Source organism: Calonectris borealis, chromosome W (genome assembly GCF_964195595.1).
Source record: "Calonectris borealis chromosome W, bCalBor7.hap1.2, whole genome shotgun sequence".
Classification (NCBI taxonomy): domain Eukaryota; kingdom Metazoa; phylum Chordata; class Aves; order Procellariiformes; family Procellariidae; genus Calonectris; species Calonectris borealis.
The window spans coordinates 45,404,773-45,418,761 of record NC_134351.1 but is presented as its reverse complement, the minus strand read 5'-3'; the positions used below and the strand labels follow the sequence as shown (position 1 = coordinate 45,418,761).

At 42.4% G+C, this 13,989-nt stretch overlaps 1 protein-coding gene and 1 long non-coding RNA gene across 4 annotated transcripts in view; both read right to left on the bottom strand.

The window, feature by feature from the left end:
- LOC142074739 (uncharacterized) overlaps window positions 1-13,989 on the bottom strand; it is a 450,900-nt gene that overhangs the window by 233,124 nt on the left and 203,787 nt on the right. The window lies entirely within an intron of this gene.
- Window positions 1-13,989, bottom strand: part of LOC142074782 (A disintegrin and metalloproteinase with thrombospondin motifs 6-like) — a 204,159-nt gene that overhangs the window by 110,076 nt on the left and 80,094 nt on the right. For all 3 annotated transcript variants that reach the window (XM_075135655.1, XM_075135656.1, XM_075135654.1), the window contains one exon: window positions 7,404-7,447. In XM_075135655.1, coding sequence (XP_074991756.1) covers window positions 7,404-7,447 — 44 coding nt within the window. The remainder of the gene's footprint in view (window positions 1-7,403; window positions 7,448-13,989) is intronic.

The following is a 13,989-nucleotide window of genomic DNA, read 5'->3' as shown; positions in this document are numbered from 1 at the left end:
CACCGCAGCCGGGGAGAATGGCCCTACCTGGAGCCTCTGGCAGAAAGCACCAGGGGAGACTCGAGGTCGACCCTTAGGGTTCTGGAGTCGGGGATACAGAGGATCCGAGGCCCGCTACACTCCAACTGAGAAGGAGATATTGGCAGCATATGAAGGGGTTCAAGCTGCTTCGGAAGTGGTTGGTACTGAAGCACAGCTCCTCCTGGCACCCCGACTGCCGGTGCTGGGCTGGATGTTCAAAGGGAGGGTCCCCTCTACACATCATGCAACTGATGCTACGTGGAGTAAGTGGGTCGTGCTGATCACACAACGGGCCCGAATAGGAAACCCCAGTCGCCCAGGAATCTTGGAGGTGATCACGAACTGGCCAGAAGGCAAAGATTTTGGAATATCCCCAGAGGAGGAGGTGATGCGTGCTGAAGAGGCCCCACCATATAACAAACTACCAGAAAATGAGAAGCAATATGCCCTGTTCACGGATGGGTCCTGTCGCCTTGTGGGAAAACATCAGAGATGGAAGGCTGCGGTATGGAGTCCCATACGCCAAGTTGCAGAAACTGCTGAAGGAGAAGGTGAATCGAGCCAGTTTACAGAGGTGAAAGCCATCCAGCTGGCCTTGGGCATTGCTGAACGAGAAAAATGGCCAGTACTTTATCTCTATACTGACTCATGGATGGTGGCAAATGCCCTGTGGGGGTGGTTGCAGCAGTGGAAGCAGAACAACTGGCAGCGCAGAGGTAAACCCATCTGGGCTGCTGCATTGTGGCAAGATATTGCTGCCCGGGTAGAGAACCTGACTGTAAAAGTACGTCACGTAGATGCTCACGTACCCAAGAGTCGGGCCAGTGAAGAGCACCAAAACAACCAGCAGGTGGATCAGGCTGCCAAGATCGAAGTAGCTCAGGTAGATCTGGACTGGCAACATAAAGGTGAATTATTTATAGCTCGGTGGGCCCATGACACTTCAGGCCACCAAGGGACAGATGCAACATATAGATGGGCTCGTGATCGAGGGGTGGACTTGACCATGGACACTATTGCACAAGTTATCCACGAATGTGAAACATGCGCTGCAATCAAGCAAGCCAAGCGAGTAAAGCCTCTTTGGTATGGAGGACGATGGTTGAAGTATAAATATGGGGAGGCTTGGCAGATTGATTATATCACGCTCCCACAAACCCGACAGGGCAAGCGCTATGTGCTCACCATGGTGGAAGCAACCACCAGATGGCTGGAAACATATCCTGTGCCCCATGTCACCGCCCGGAACACCATCCTGGGCCTTGAAAAGCAAGTCCTATGGCGACATGGCACCCCAGAAAGAATTGAGTCAGACAACGGGACTCACTTCCGAAATGCCCTCATGGACACCTGGGCCAAAGAGCACGGCATTGAGTGGGTCTATCACATCCCCTACCATGCACCAGCCTCCGGAAAAATTGAACGATACAACGGGCTGTTAAAGACAACACTGAGGGCAATGGGTGGTGGGACATTCAAGCATTGGGACACACATTTAGCAAAGGCCACCTGGTTAGTCAACACTAGGGGATCTGTCACTCGCGCTGGCCCTGCCCAATCCAAACCCTTACGTACTGTAGAGGGGGATAAAGTCCCTGTCGTGCATATGAGAAATATGCTGGGGAAGACAGTCTGGGTTGCTCCTGCTTCTGGCAAGGGAAAACCCATCCGTGGGATTGCTTTTGCTCAGGGACCTGGGTGCACTTGGTGGGTGATGAGAAAGGATGGGGAAGTCCGGTGTGTACCTCAGGGGGATTTAATTTTGGGTGAAAATAGCCAATGAACTGAATTGTATGATGTTAGTTATTACATAGTACTGTATGTCATTACTTTTATGGTTACCATATGCCATATTAACAGTATTACAGTAAGAATCACCCAGATTAATTTAGGATGAACGCCGATGAAACTGAGCAAAGTGCAACAATGATAGAACAAGATGAGCGCCCAGAACTGGCCTCCGCATGCAAGAGCCCAACACCACACACCATCTCTCCTGCCCTGCAAGACTGTTATGACAGGTGGAACCCCAAGTCATGGACTAAATGAACTCAACGGACGTTTTAGAGGGATGGCCCATGGACTAAGGGAATGATATCTCTGTGTGCGTATATATCAAAAGGCAGGGAAAAGTAGCGGTGACTAATTGGAATGTATGGGAAAATGTGAGACCTGGGTATGATGTAGATGGTATAGAATAAGGGGTGGATATTGTCCTGGTTCCAGCTGGGACAGGGTTAACTTTCTTCCCAGTAGCTTGGGGGGTGTGCTGTGTTTTGGGTTCGGTGTGAAAGGAGCGTTGATGGCCCATTGATGCTTTGGCTGTTGCTGGGTGATGCTTGCACCGGGAGGGGGGAGCACAGCCGGGGTGGTGGACCCAGCTGGCCAATGGGGTATTCTATACCATGTGACATCATGCTCAGTATAAAAACCAGGTGTGTGGGGGGGCTCACCCCCCGTTCGTGACACGTGGTCGGCGGTCGGTGAGCGGTTCTGTTGTGCATTGCCTGCTTTGTGTATTCTGTTATTGTTGTTGTTCTCACTGTTATTATTACTGTTCTACTTAGTTTTATTTCAATTATTAAACTGTTTTTATCTCAACCCGGGAGCTTTCCTACTTGTGCCCTCCCAATTCTCTCCCCCATCCCACCGGGGGTGGGGGTGATCGAGCGGCTGCGTGGCGTTTATTTTTGCTGGCTGGGGTTAAACCACGACAGACATTCTGAAGACAATATGGCAATACTTACATAACAACTGTCATGTTCCCCTGAAAAGTTCACCACATTTGTTCAGAAGGGACAGGCGAGGAAAGAGGGGTGGAGGGGTTGCCCTCTAACATCAAGAAACTGATAGATTGTGAAGAGCTGTCTCTGAAGAATAGCCATGAGCAGGTTGAAAGCTTATGGGTAAGAATTAGAGACCGAGCCAACAAAGGGAACCCTTGTGGTTGGTGTTTACTACAGGCTACCCGATCAAGGGGAGCCTATTGATGAAGCCTTCTTACTCCAGCTACAGGAGGCATCACACTCTCAGGCTCTCATCCTGCTGGGGGACTTCAACCACCCCGACATCTGCTGGAAAAGCAGTATGGCGAGCTGCAGGCAATCCAGGAGACTCCTGGAGTGCACTGAAGATAATTTCTTAGGCCAGGTAATAGACAGCCCTACCAGAGGGGATGTGATACTGGACCTGATGGTCACCAACGTAAGTGAGCTAATCAGAGACGTCAAGATTGGAGGCAGCCTGGGCTGCAGTGATCATGCACTGGTGGAGTTCGCAGTCCTGAGGGACATGGGACAGGCGAAGAGTAAAGTCAGGACCCTGAATTTTAGGCAAGCAAACTTCCAGCTGTTCAAGGAGTTAGTCAATAGGACCCCCTGGGAAACTGCCCTCAGGGACAAGGGAGCAGAACAGAGCTGGCAGATCTTTAAGGACGCTTTCCATAGAACGCAAGAGCTCTTGATCCCCAGGTGTAAGAAATCAGGAAAGGAAAGCAAGAGACCAGCATGGCTGAGTCAAGACCTGCTGGTCAAACTAAAGGGCAAGAAGGAAATGCATAGGCAATGGAAGCAGGGACAGGTATCCTGGGAAGAGTATAGGGACGCTGCCCGGTCGTGTAGGGATGGGGTCAGGAAGGTCAAGGCGCAGCTGGAGCTGAACTTGGCAAGGGACGCAAAGAATAACAAGAAGGGCTTCTACAAGTATGTCAGCCAGAAAAGGAAGGTCAAAGAAAGCATACCCCCCACTGATGAACACGACTGGCAAACTGGTAACAACGGACGAGGAGAAGGCTGAGGTACTCAACAACATTTTTGCCTCAGTCTTCACTGGCAATCTCTCTTCCCACACCTCTCGAGTGGATGGACCTCAGGGTGGGGACTGGGGGAGCAAAGTGTCTCCCACTGTAAGAGAAGATCAGGTTCGAGACCACCTGAGGAACCTGAACATACATAAGTCTATGGGACCTGACGAGATGCATCCCAGACTCCTGAGGGAATCGGCTGGTGTAGTTGCCAAGCCACCCTCCATGATATTTGAAAAGTCATGGCAGTCAGGTGAAGTCCCCGGCGACTGGAAAAGGGGAAACATTGCACCCATTTTTAAAAAGGGTAGAAAGGAGGACCCTGGGAACTACCGACCTGTCAGCCTCACCTCTGTGCCTGGGAAGATCATGGAACAGATCCTCCTGGAAGCTATGCTGAGGCACATGGAGGACAGGGAGGTGATTCGAGACAGTCAGCATGGCTTCACCAAGGGCAAGTCCTGCCTGACCAACCTAGTGGCCTTCTATGATGGAGTGACTACATCAGTGGACAAGGGAAGGGCTACAGATGTCATCTAGCTGGACTTCTGTAAGGCCTCTGACACGGTCCCCCACAACATCCTTCTCTCAAAATTGGGGGGATATGGATTTGATGGATAGACTGTCCAGTGGGTGAGGAATTGGTTGGATGGTCGCATCCAGAGGGTGCTCAATGTTCGGATGGAGATCAGTGACAAGTGGTATCCCTCAGGGGTCCGTATTGGGACCAGTACTATTTAATATCTTCATCAATGACATAGACAGTGGGATCGAGTGCACCCTCAGCAAGTTTGCAGATGACACCAAGCTGAGTGGTGCAGTCGACACGCCCAAGGGATGGGATGCCATCCAGAGGGACCTGGACAAGCTCAAGAAGTGGGCCCATGTGAACCTCATGAGGTTCAACAAGGCCAAGTGCAAGGTCCTGCACCTGGGTCAGGGCAACCCCCAGTATCAATACAGGCTGGGGGAGGAAGGGATTGAGAGCAGCCCTGCTGAGAAGGACTTGGGGGTACTGGTGGACGAAAAGCTGGACATGACCTGGCAATGTGCACTCGCAGCCCAGAAGGCCAACCGTATCCTGGGCTGCATCAAAAGAAGCATGGCCAACAGGTCGAGGGAGGTGATCCTGCCCCTCTACTCTGCTCTGGTGAGACCCCACCTGGAGTACTGCGTCCAGCTCTGGAGTCCTCAGCACAAGAAAGACATGGACCTGTTGGAGTGGGTCCAGAGGAGGGCCACAAAAATGATCAGGGGGATGGAACGCCTCTCCTATGAAGAAAGGCTGAGAGAGTTGGGGTTGTTCAGCCTGGAGAAGAGAAGGCTCCAGGGAGACCTTATTGCAGCCTATCAGTACTTAAAGGGGGCTTATAAGAAAGATGGGGACAAACTTTTTAGTAGAGCCTGTAGCGACAGGACAAGGGGGAATGGTTTTAAACTGAAAGAGGGTTGATTTAGACTAGATATAAGGAAGAAATTTTTTTACAATGAGGGTGGTGAAACACTGGCACAGGTTGCCCAGAGAGGTTGTAGATGCCCCATCCCTGGAAGCATTCAAGGTCAGGTTGGACGGGGCTCTGAGCACCCTGATCTAGTTGAAGATGTCCCTGCTCGTTGCAGTGGGGTTGGACGAGATGACCTTTAAAGGTCCCTTCCAACCCAAACTATTTTATGATTTGAGTGATGAAGTCATCTCTATCTTCAGATCTTATAACTGAGCACTTGCTTCAGTGACTTACATGACCAGATTAATGATTTATAATTCCATACCACGCTTGCAGAAAGTGGCAGAGATCAAGTCCAGAACCCAATCTATGGCTCAGATTTAAAAAAATTGGTCTTCACTGGAGCCACAGGGGTGCTGCAAAGACATCTGAGGTCTATCTTTTCTAAGAGTTTCCATGCAAGATTCCCTATTTTAGGAAACTGGAATTGGAGAGACACATCTATGCCACAGTAAATCCTTTACTTCTGTTTCTTCCTAGAACACCAATGATTCAGGTTTATTCTGACCTTTTGAGACCTGAGACTTTTGTTCACATACACCTTAAATATATGCTTAACTTTAGTTACTGGAGGTCAGTGGGACTTAAGCATATTAAATGCCTTGCAAAAGAGGGCCACAGGGCCTTGTCTCTTCTCCCATTCAATGCCTATAATGCAAATAAAGTGTCATGGTTCTGTTGCCAAGGGTCCCATAACAGTGAGTTGGAACTGATACCATATGTAATTTTTTTTTTTTTTAAAAAAAAAAATCATTTGCCAAAGTCTATCCCCTGTTATGCTGGATTCAAGTGAAGCAGTATTTGCCTTTATGCCAAAGTCTGATACAGTAAGAAATAGTACACTAATGATCTGTGTTAAAAATATCACTTAAAAATATCAAATAGTTCATTGGTGAATGTACGCCCTTTAAAACTTCCTTCTTTTAAGACTACAATTGCAAAGACAATTCTATGACATCATTATAGACAGTCTCTTCAGTTTTGTCTCTTCCAACAGATGTCAAAAGAAAATCAATTACATTTAGAAATTCATCATCATTTGCCTTTTACTAAAACATGCTGTGGATATTGTTTATATTTACAGCAGGCGAAATTCTGATACCTTTCCCCATGTAAACTACTTCCCTGTGCCACAAGCATCATGCTGACTTGAGCAAGACTTGTAGAAAAATCAACATGAGTTAAAGCTAGCAAAGCATACAGTAATACAGGGAAAGACAAAGCAAATAAAATTATGAGCTCTGATTATGAGAAAAGTATTAATAACCTGAACTAACTGAATTAGAATGATATCTTTAATTATTTCTGAGAAAGAGGCTTATATGAAAGGATCCAAATTGGGGGGGGGATATATATACACTCTTTGAATAATGTTTCTTTCATATATGAAAGCACTACGAAAGGTAACAACTATAGTATAGTAAATAACTTTTGGTGACAAATTTAGGTATGGAGAGAACAATAGCTCTCCATCCTGTACTCAAGGTTGCTTGTGTTTCTCCATTGTCAAAGCACTGTTTTAAGGAGTTCAATATTACTGTAATTTATATCACTGTGTTATTTTTCTCTACGTCTGTGAAAGTAACAGTCTGAAGCTGTACTCCTTGTGTACAACAGACCAACAGTGTAAATCTCAAAGGGTGGTTTTGTTTGTGGTTTGTGGTTTTTGTTGGTTTTGGTGGGTGGTGGTGTTGTTGTTGTGGTTTTTTTGTTTAAACTTTCCTAAGGTCTTTTATTTGTATTTTTTTTAAATTGATCATGGAGACAGGTTAAATAGAAATAAACAGTAAGTCCTCTCCTCTAATTATTGCTTGGTAAGTTTGAGTCATCTGCTAGGTTTTATCAGCATTACAGCTGCCAGAGAAGAAAGGCCCATCAGCAGCTCACTTAAACTTCTAGCAATCTATCAAAGCATAAAACCATCTAGGTTACCCTTTATTATTCATGTTTATAAAAATGCAAAATTTTGAAAGCATAAACTTAAAAAGATCTAATCAGCCAATAAATTAATAACCAAGTATAAAGCAAGGAAACAAACAGCAAATACAAGCTGAAATTTCTCTTTATAATCTTACCCAGTGTTCCACAAGGCTTGTTTTTATAAGTGCAGATATCATATCTGTTAAGGAGAAAAAAAAGTAGATAAAATATGTCAGAGAATCAAATTTGTAAGATATTTTGTATATTTATCACATATCTGTATCATAGTTCAAGTTGTCAGACTGCAATCAGCTTAATTATGTGCAGCCAGCTGGTGTCAGCATTTTCTACACTCTGGTGTAAACCACAAGCTGCAGTACACTCATAGCGGCTGGCCTCATGCCAGTGGGACAGTGGGACACCTGCCAGTAAAAAAAAAAAAAAAAAAAAAGGTTAAAGTGGATCTTTGTAATTACTGGCTCCATAAAGCAGTCTACCATGCTGTTACGAAGTTATAGCAGCATGTCTGTAGACTGCTACTGATTCAAAACACTTACTTTTTGAACATATTGGAATCCTCTTACAGTCTCATACTTATCAACTAAACAATATTAATTGTAACTCCTACTATTTAAACTTTGATTATAATTAAAAACTATAACTCTCAATTATTACATCAAAAATTATTAAAAAAAAAAAATCTTATGAACTGCCATTATAGTTCCCTTCTCATTATCTTCTAGTGATTATATGTGTCTTAAGAGTACACTGTAACAAACTAAAATGAAAAACATATTTTTGCCAAAAGCTAAATAATGTCTTCAAAGGAGAATTTTCATCATTTTAGATACGATCCTTGAAATACAGAAGCTCAATGAGTTTTTGTGTAGTTAACATGTAAGTATCTGGAGCTGAAAATGGAATTAAAATGTTTTCTGCAGCATAGCTAATAGCAGCAGCAGTGGTCACACAGCAGTCAATTCATTAATTACACTTTCATATTTTGAATACGCAACCCTATGATATGGCTAGTGATATGAGAACACTCTAACAATGCCTTTGATTTTAGAGGATTTATACTGATTTCCTTGCAGTATGTTTCAGAATAATTTCCATTATTTTGAATGGTGAGTGAAAACAAAGATAAAAAGATACCATCTTTATGGCTTTAATTTTTAACCCAAATATTTACTAATTTCAGGCCACCAGACATTTCTGTTAAAAATAACATATAAGGACTGTTTTCAAATGGGTTATCACATAGGGGTCTGATCATGAGATATATACCTTTCAGTGCTAACAGAGTTAAGGTCTGTCTGTAAGCCAAATCCATAGACAAAATAACAAAGCTTAAAATTTGGAACAAATCTAGTAAACTCTCTGCATGTAGACTGCTGTGACCATATGGAATTCCTCTAATTTTTAAAGGTACTGGGTGTGGAGCAGTTTGCGGAATTAAGCTCTAATTTTGAACTCAAACGTTCATATGCATTGATCTCACCGAGGTGGCTCAAACTCTGCCATTCTATGTGCACATAAAGCTCTCACTGGATTTCCCATTTGCTGTTTGGAGAGGGGGAGGTAATCAAATCAGCATTCTTATATAAAATGTGTTGGAATATAATTTGTATGTCACAAAGCTATAAGACAACACAGATACAGAGAGAAAGATTCTTTTTACTGAACATTTCCTGCCTTTTACATATTTAAGGAAACAAACTTCTTATTTCTGCATTTAGGACAGAGCCTGAACCTAACCCTATTGAAGTTCCTGCAAAATTATTCCTCAAAGAAAGCAGACAGGGCTCAGGCTTATTTAGTGAGAGAACCCAAATATGCCCGAATTCCTTTAAAATGTAGTTTAGAACTCAACACAAGGAAGTCTGTGCAATACACAGGAAGTATTGGTCTTCGAGTTTTATTTAATATATAATACTAATAGGAAAAGAAAAAATAAAGTCATACATCCTTAGATAAAATGGATGTTTAAGAAGAAAGCCAGTTCCACTAAACTCAAGTAAAATGCTGTCACTGATTTCAGTGGAGCTGAAAATTTGCCCTTATGGCCTGAATCTGCTTACTCTCATACAGGTATGAATCTGAAGTTACTCCTCACATTTGGTTCAGTTTCACAAGGAACTGTGATAGGAGAGAGTGATATGAATTAAATCCCTTTTTTCTGTTACGCTTTTGAAAAACAAAGACCATGGTATCCTTCTGTTAGTGCTGGGTAACGAGTATTCTTCATTATGCATAGGCTAATATTTGTAAGAAAATGTGATGATAATGAAACTTAAATTAGATAATAAAACTAAGGAAAATATAATTTTATTTTCCAATACAATAACTAATTTTGCAAGAACATACCCAGATAGTAATGATATTCTAATTATGGCTTCATTAAGTATTCAAATTTTATAGGCAATAATAATTTCCTGTAAGGAGCATTCATACACTCTATTATTCCTCAGTTTAATAGGAAAAACCTCTAAGTTTTCAATGTCAAATGACTGACTTTACCTACATCATCTTCAAGCTCTTTTTTTTTTCTTCCCCCCCCACCCCCATATGGATGGTTTCTGCTTGTGATTTGTTTGAAAGCTCATATAATTTTTGTGCACTGAACTGCTCGATTCCATCATTTGCTTCTCCATATGATTTAACCAAATCAGCCTAACTTGTCTTTTTTGATTTTGACACCACTTCCTCTAACTTTATTTTGAATTTCCAAGGAATCCATTTAACCCACAGATGTTGGGTTCCAAAACACAGAAGACTACAGAGTCAATACTTGCCAGATAATAGCTTCAAGCCAAGAAACCCCCAAAATGACAAATCATCCAGATTACCCATTAGATTAGACAGGTCTAATTGCTATTAAAAAAAAAAACACACACCAAAAAAAAACCAGCAAAAACACACCAAAAAAAAAAATCAACCCCAAACAAACCACCCAAAAAAAAAACCTACCAACCAAATAAAAAACACCACACCCCACAAAAAAACCACCACCAAACCAAAGGTGAAGATGGGTCATAGTTGTCACCAGGACCTTAGTAAATAATTCAGGAACCACAGACAACAAAAAGTTAAGTTCTCAAGCCAACAACAATCTCAACCAACCATTAAAAAAAGATAACAGTCACGAGGGTTATACAAAAATGCAGTTTGCAAGATGTGAATATATTTTCTTTTTTATTCACTGACAATGTGTAAGAAGGCCACCACACAAAATTTGAATGTAAAAATACAAATATGCAGGCTGCAAAAAACCTCAGGATGAGATGGCAGCCTGTTTATTTTGAGACAAAGTAAATCCTTTGCCCAAGTTGTAAGAAAAGATCATATGCCTCCTGATAAAGTGGGTGACCAATCTGGGGAAGTGAAATGTGGAAAGAAGCAAGATTGTTGATTACATGTCCATTCACACCCTGAATGGATCAGAAGTCATTTGATGAGACAGATGGGGAAGAGGTTTGGGACTTCTGGACACACTTGCAGGACTGCTGAAGAGCCACATCAGACAGGTGGGAAATGCATGAGGGATTGTCCTGGTTTTGGCTGGGATGGAGTTGATTTTCTTCCTATTAACTGGTATAGTGCTGTGTTTTGGATGTAGTGTGAGAATAATGTTGATGACACACTGATGTTTTAGTTGTTGCTAAGTAATGTTTACGCTAGTCAAGGACTTTTCGTCTTCCCGTGCCCTGCAAGGTGTGCAGGGTGCTGGGAGGGAGCATGGTCAGGACGGCTGGTCCAGCTGGCCAATGGGCTATTCCATACCATATGACGTCATGCTCAGCATATAAGGCTGGGGGAAGAAGGGGGGGACGTTCGGAGTGATGGCGTTTGTCTTCCCAAGTAACCATTATGCGTGATGGAGCCCTGCTTTCCTGGGGATGGCTGAACACCTGCTTGCCGATAGGAAGTAGTGAATGAATTCCTTGGTTTGCTTTGCTTGCGCGCGCAGCTTTTGCTTTCCCTATTAAACTGTCTTTATCTCAACCCATGAGTTTTCTCACTTTTACCCTTCTGATTCTCTCCCCCATCCCATTGTGGGGGGAGTGAGCGAGCGGCTGTGTGGTGCTTAGTTGCCGGCTGGGGTTAAACCACGACATGGATGTACAGCTGTCACTGACAACTCCAAATGAAACATCAGCCAGAAGGAAACTGCAGAGATAGACTATCATCAAGTCAACAGGATGGTCAAGAATTGGAGTGGTAATAGCCTCCTGTCATGCCATGAATCAAACAGGAAGTGTTAGTGTGCCCCTCCAAGGGCTCTGCCAAAGGAAAAACTTCTAGTCTTTTTTGACAGGATATGAGCATGCCCCATGCTGAAATATACATGTAGGTATATCTATACCACTGAATTAAACAGTGAAAGGGACCGCTCCTGGACACTGAAATTCTATTATCTGTATTATCAAACTGTTTTAAAAGTCCATCAAATTGTTAAAAAAAAAAAGTCCCTTGCACAGATTTGGCCCATGACAACAACTAATCTCAAAGAATTCCCAGGAAAAGTTCAGAAGGTGGCCACGCAATTATCAACAAGCAAAACACATGCAGCTACTCTGTTCTGGAGAAGTCAGCTTATTAATGTGGACACAAGAAGTTCTGTGCCAGCAGTCCTCAGTGCAATAAAACAGTCACAAACATGTTTGTTTAATTTATTAGCATAGATGTAAGCTACAGACTATCTCTTGAAGAAGCCTCATTTATCTACAAATCCGACTTGTGGAAAAATCCCTTTCCTTTGCAAATCTGATGAGTAGTATGATCCCGATCACTTGAGTAGGACACTTAAGTCAAATACATAAGAAAGATGGGTTCTCTGTAAATACTGTAAGCACTGTTCCATCTTGTCAGATAACTTATTTGCAGCTACAGCCAATCGCAGATGCCTTAGGGGAAGACAGATGTTTCTCTCCCATCTAGCTCTACATTTAGGGAAGGGAGAGAGGATTCTTTCTGATCTCTGCAATCTGTCAGGTTGTGGGCCTAATACATGTATGTGTGAACTTCATAGTTGCACAACAAGTTCTATGTAAGAAAGTGTGTTCCCTCTATTAAAAAATAAAGGCACACATTCACAGATTTGAAGGCTAGAAAGCATCACAATGATTCAGTAATGCCTCCACCCACTCCTAGCATAAAAAGGTAAGTAAGTAATTTATTCTAGAAGCTACATAGGATAAAAAGCTGTTCCTTAAAAGCTATCAAATCTCACATTAAGAGTTGTTCTCAAAATAAGAATTTAAGAACATCTGTACTAGGCTATCTGGTTCATCTGCCTTTCCCCTCAACAGCAGTCATTTGTGAGTGCTTACAGGGATAACAGGACAGCAGACTGATACCTCCCCTGATACAACCTCCCAGCTCTGTGGCTTAGGGAACTTCAGAGGCAGAGTTTAAATCTTAGTATTTAATTGATTTTTTTTCTAATGTTTTCAGCACTTAGTTAATTCCTCTTCAATCTAAAAGAAATTAATTTCAGTGTCCATCTGGGGGATGTCGTTATGCTTTATCAGCAAAGTTGAGTCCTTCTATCCCAGTAGAGATCTCGTTCATGCTGAAGTAATTTTTTTATTTTCTCTTTAATCAGATGAATAAATTGAACTTTGTCAGTGTCACACCACTACGATGTGGCCTTTCTGCCGCCTTCCTTTGAGCTCTAGGCCTTTTTAAACTTTCTGAAGCATATTTGTATTACAATTCAAAAAGTTGTTCTAATAGTGCTATTAACAGTAGTAGATACAAAGGCAAAACGAATGACCTATTCTAACATGATAATCTGTATTAATACATTTAAGGATAATGTTGCCCTTTTCACCAGTGTGATTAAGTGAAATTGCCCATTAAAGGAAAAGAGTCTCTATAAAGCACTGTTATTACTAGCTATGTGTTATTGGAAATGTCCACTGTGCCAGAAAGGATGACTATCTGCATGAAATTAACATTGAGATAGCAATATACCTGTAACAGGATTGGAAACATACACGAATACTAGCATTGGATACACTTTAAAGAATTTAACTAACCACCAGAAATAAAATATATGCTGTGGGTTATTCAAGTATGATAAATGAAGAAAGCATAAAAACTCTTATTAGAAATGCAAACTGTTCAAAACTAATATGAAACACAAGCTACTTATAAATACATAAACCTACTATAAAAATCACCTGAAAGCTTCCTCTCCAAGATGCCCAAGTAATATTTCAGATATGGACAAAAATAACCGAACCTTTTGAAGGAATATTTTTTTAATTAAAGAGTTTAGGAACCCAAAAAACTATTATCACAGCAAATTGCTGAGGAAAAACCTACCAAGATGGCTGGAATATAAACGTAAATGTACAGGAATGTATGAAAATTCAGGATAGACAAAGCCAACAAATAGGTAAAACTGGACATAAAGCTCTTCATAACTTTGAGATGGTTGAACACATACTTCATAAATAATACTACAGGATTTGCTGAATAATATACTTTAAAAGGTTGTCAGAAAACAAAATAAAGCCTAAGAACTGGTGTCGTGGCTTAACCTGGCAGGCAGCCACTCTCCATTGGACTTTCGCACTGGCCATATGGGACTGTTAAAGGGTGAGCGAGTCTTGCTGATCACTCCTTGGCTCTCCAGGCGACGAATCAGCTTATGGATGGGAATCAGGGAACCTCGGTTGGTGCAATATTGCCACCGGTGCACTGTTGCGGTAGGGATTGGTACCTGTTGTT